This window comes from Lactuca serriola, chromosome 3 (genome assembly GCF_051521515.1).
Source record: "Lactuca serriola cultivar US96UC23 chromosome 3, Lser_US96UC23_V15, whole genome shotgun sequence".
In the NCBI taxonomy this organism is placed as follows: Eukaryota; Viridiplantae; Streptophyta; class Magnoliopsida; order Asterales; family Asteraceae; genus Lactuca; species Lactuca serriola.
This window is the reverse complement of record NC_136410.1, coordinates 269,157,994-269,163,025: the sequence shown is the minus strand read 5'-3', so window position 1 is coordinate 269,163,025 and position 5,032 is coordinate 269,157,994. Positions and strand designations below refer to the sequence as shown.

The 5,032-nt window shown below is 34.7% G+C and overlaps 1 protein-coding gene across 1 annotated transcript; it reads right to left on the bottom strand.

Moving 5' to 3' along the window:
- Positions 1-527: 527 nt before the first annotated feature.
- LOC145096245 (uncharacterized) lies at positions 528-1,001 on the bottom strand. The gene is made up of 2 exons (XM_079034002.1): positions 843-1,001; positions 528-680 (listed from the first exon to the last, which is right to left on the bottom strand). Exons 1-2 carry the CDS (start codon positions 999-1,001, stop codon positions 528-530), a joined length of 312 nt encoding a protein of 103 aa, XP_078890128.1.
- Positions 1,002-5,032: the final 4,031 nt, after the last annotated feature.

Sequence of the window (5,032 nt, the reverse complement as noted above, 5' to 3'; positions counted from 1 at the left end):
TTGTTTTCCAATAAATATGGAAAATAAGCTATATGTTCGGTACAACCTGAATCAATGATTGAGTCACATTTATATGTTTCTTTGCCTGCCATGTTAGCAACGCGTCCTTTTACCTCATCGTTGCTTGTACCAGAAAAATGTTTCACAAACATCTGATATTGTTCGTTGGTGAGTTTCAGTATTGGGCTAGGACAAGGTTCCGCACATGCAGCCGTCTTGGGTTTTCCTTTCTCTTTTCTCCCAGGCCACCATTCTGGGTATCCAACCAATTTAAAACACCCTTCCTTCTTGTGACCATTCCTCCCATAGAAAGTGCAAGTTTCATTTTCCTTCATCTCTCTGTTATCTTTGGCATTCTTTTGATAGTTCCTTTCTTTATTGAAGCTTCCCTCTCTGCTTTGAAACGCCTTGAAGGCAGCGGATTCGGACTGATTTCTTTTTTCAGTGGAAATCATCCTTTGTCTTTCATCTTCTGCAACCAAGTGATAGGCTGCACTTAAGTTGGGAGTGGGTTTGGTGGCTAAAATTTAGGTTTTGATCACATTGAAGTCGGAATCCAACCCCATACGAAACTGATATAATCGCTCTTTCTCTTGAAACTCATTCAATTGTTTTCCAATATCACATGAACAACCTTCACACGAGCATCTGGGAAAAGGCTGCACAGAAGTAGCTTCGTCCTAAAGTGACCGGAGATTAGTAAAGTAGGTAGACACAGAGGACCCATCCTGTCGAACAACCGCTATTTTCTGCTTCAGTTCGTATGCCCTAGGTGAGCTTTTTTTTCCAAATATTTCACATAAATCTGACCACATCTCGGACGCAATACTCATATATTTTACGTTGTTGTGTATGCTCTTCTCCATGGCTGTAGCAAGCCAGCCATTCAACATCGCATCACAGCGCATCCAGGGCATGTAGTCTGCTGATCCCTTCTCAGGTTTCTTGATCGTCCCGTCGATAAACTCGAATTTGTTCTTGGCAAAGAGAAAGTTCTCCATCTATTGTGACCAATCGAAATAATTGTTATCTGTGAGCACCTCGTTCACATGTAGTTGCTTAGGGAAATCAGAAGGATGAAGATAGAAAGGGGAACTATGATCGATTCCCGTTCCTGAATTCTCCCCTGAACTCGTCTTGTCTTTCGGTTCGCTGCTTCCGGTCATTCTTCAAGATTGAGATTTTGAAACCCGCTCTGATACCATCTAAAATACTGATGGTATCAAAGAAGCATTATGTTATTGATTGATAATCACCTAAGGTGAGAAAACAAGAAGTTTAAATAATGAAATTAGAAAACAACGAACTAGACCTAAATAGTAGGAAAAGATAAATACATCCCAATCACAATTATTCATCAATATATATAATAATATCTAATATGTGCATCATTTACACCAAAAAAGTATCTTATAGAAAAGCCTACTAACTTGAATATTGGAAGAAGAATCATAATTTGAAATAACAGTAGAACGAAAATGTAATTTCATAAGTTTGAAATCACTTACTTCGGGTGGAGTGCACTATCGGATAGAGGTGTGCATTCGTCGATTGAGGGCTATGTATGTGAACATTGACGAGAACTATTGTTGTGTAACTTAACGTCAATTTAGGGGTGTATTTACCATTTAACAATTATATAATTCCATTAAATACACATACAAATTTCATACTGATAAATTTTTTATGTATAATCTTCTCTTTTAAAAAAGATTAAAAGTTTGACTTAAACTAATATAATCAATTTATATATAAAAATTAAACGAAAAATAATTACTTGTTTAAACAATGTTCATCAGTTTATTTTTAACAACCAATAATATGGATAAGTTTTGGATTTTATTAAATGGAATATTTATATGTAAGTTAAAGACGTTTACCAAATTATATATACAATGACTAGAATTATGGTCACCAAATAATTTACATGGTGTAAACTCAGTGGCCACTATTATGTCGCCTGTGTGGGTTTGAAAAACAACGAATAGTGACCGGCTGGCCGCTTAGTGACAACTATTGAGATTTGGTCATTGAATTTGTACCACAAACAAAATTCAGTGACGATTTTATGCATGGTGACTAAAGGATGCAATTAGCGACCAGATTTCAGGTCGTCACTAAAAACTTGGTCACTAAAAGGGACTTTTTGTAGTGTCTGAGGAATAGGAAAAACTCTGAGAAAATGACATGTCCAGGGTGTAACACCCCAATTTTCAAATATCGATTAAATGAAATATTGTCGTTCCAACATCTCCCAAGATCAATTATGAATTTACTTATAGACTAAACTACATCGGAAACAAAATAAAGTAATATAATTTCTTCAACCGAAGAGTTTTGGGTGTTACGTCTTTGCGGAAATCCTTTGTCGCCTTGTTGATCAATCCTTCTCCCTAGCCTTCTTACCGCCACTTGTTAAATAGTTCCATGCGTTGTGCACATTTAAAGTTTCTAAATGGGTAAGCCTAGGGCCTAGTGAGTTCATGTTGCACATACATGTTCATCACTTAAAATGTTCATCACTTAAAAAAAACAAATAGTTTTATCATATATGTTCAATAAATCATACAACAAACATATCACCTGATGACATAATTTATAATTTAGGGGAACGATTAATTATCCAGAGAAAGAACTGAAGGTTCATTTCCCTTCTCCTTGAGACAACTCATCATCCATTGTACTCAAGTATTTTAAATATCCAACGAAATGAGTATAAATCTCAATTCCCATTCCCGCCGATCACACACATCCGTCATGCTCACGGCGATTAAACACCCCACCCGTTCCCACTAAACATGTCACCCCAAAAAAAAGGCACAATAGATAAACAACTCAAATAACATTTTGACACAACCATACTTATCATAAAATATACTATGAATAAATAAATAAATAAACCACATAATAAACGCATGACAAACATTTATGTGCGAGCAACCAGAAAACTCACCTTGCAACCGAGAAGTCCTAACCAAAGTTTTGTTGCTAATCTGCACCTTACATTCCACGAACAAATTTTCTAAGGCAATCGTCCTAGAAAATATCCTACACGTCCGTTTCGATTCAAGTATCCACATGTCTCATTTGGCCAACAAAAATAATTTTACATTGACGTTCGCAATTAAACTATGCCTCTCTCTTTCCAACTAATTGATTTCATTTTTAATACTTCAAAGTTAAAACAATTTAAATCTTAAAAATACAAGACAAACTTGTGTCTCTTTTTTTATAAATAAAAGAAAATACATAGAACTAGCAAGTAATCAAAACTCTATACCTCATTTACGTAATTTTTATTAAAATGCAATGGTTTTAAATGTAAGAAAATAAATATTGACGCGTCATTAAAACTATAAAGACCTTTTCCATAAATTCATATTCCAGTTTAAATGAAAAGGAAGAAACGGACATTTTCCCAAAAAATGGAAGTTAACACTTTATCAAACGTATAAGGACTGATTCTGTAAATTGAAATTTCATGAAAACAAGTGTTGCAAGTCTCGATCTTTGACACGTCCAATGACCCACCCAAATAAAATTAAAACCCATAAACACCTTTTCTTCTTAACCCGAAATTTTAACTCATTTCCACCATTTTTAATCTGTAAAAACTTTTAAATTTCCTCCAAATTGTTTCAAATAATTATATAAAAATCAAAATACTTCTCTTCATTCTTTTCTTCAAGTTATCTATATTCATTTACCAAAAATTTACTCTAAATAAGATGGAGTCAAACATTTGTTTCAAACAAAATTTATTCCTTTAAAATTCTCATGAAACTGTGACTTATTGGCTTGAATCGAGACATAGGATTGAACAAGACACAAAATGCTTACATATAAACCTATTTTAACAATTATAACGAGCTGAAACTAAAGAATCTTACCTTAATTTTGAGCACCACTTCCGAAAATACTTTACGAACTTCAAACCCCGATTTCTACTTTGTTTCTCCAACCTTTCTTGCAATTTTGGTGGGGTTTCTAGTCGATTTTTCGAGCTCTTTATAATGCCTAAGGCCTTGAAAGTTGTAAACCCTTCAAATGCTCGAATTTATTTCCACAATGAAGGTGTCGGGTTTGGACATTAAACCTCATAACTCTCTACTAATTAACTCATTAATCCTTGAACTAATTATTTTATTATAATGATATAATCTAATTACATATATATATTTATATATTTTAACTTTGAGTTGTCACAAACTTCCCCCCTTCGAAAAATTCCGTCCTCGGAATTTCAACTAAACAACCAGAAAAGGGTATTTGGTCTTCTTATCGCATATGTTTCCCCATGTCGCATCTGACCCTTTATGTTAGTTTTACTGAGAATTCATGAGTTGTATCTCCACATTCCCTAACTTCTTGACCAACTAATCCATTTCTTGTTGTAATCTCTTCCAAAATTATGACATGAAACTAAGGTTCTGATCATAAATAGACAAGCGAATGATCTCCTTAATAACTTTTCCCACAAGTATATTTCTCCCGATGACACAGTTTAAGAGAGCATTTTATATATCCAGAGAAAGAACCAATGGTCCGCTTCCCTTCCCACTTGGCACAACCCGTCCGTTGTGATCGAGCATTTAAATATCCAAGGAAATGAGTAACGTCTCAATTTCCTATCTCCCGCCGATCACACCACACTCGTTATGTTCCCGATTATCATACACCCATGTCCTCATTAAACGTGTCATCATATATTAGGAAAACAATTCTAAAAAATTTTCCACTTCTCCTCTTCAGTCCACCCAATACACCGAAGGTTACATCAATCCTCATCAAATAAATCTTACTTGGTTCCTTCCTTACATATGACTTAGTGAATAAGTGACAACATTAATCTTCCGTAATTCGTAACGATCTTACACCTTCTTTGACTTTTGGTAATCCATGCGCATATATATATCGTCCCCTCTTTTTTTTCGTGACGAGCACTACTAGTGCACCCCATGGTGATGTACTATATCGAATAAAAACTTTATCAAGCAAATCCTCCAAATGCTAAACAAATTCCTTCATCCTT

Bases quoted from the DNA above. Each gene is read 5' to 3' on its own strand.
- LOC145096245 (XM_079034002.1), bottom strand. From the start codon at position 1,001: ATGGAGAACTTTCTCTTTGCCAAGAACAAATTCGAGTTTATCGACGGG. The intron at 681-842 runs GTAAAATATATG...CGGTCACTTTAG, and splicing joins AGAAGAGCATACACAACAAC to GACGAAGCTACTTCTGTGCA.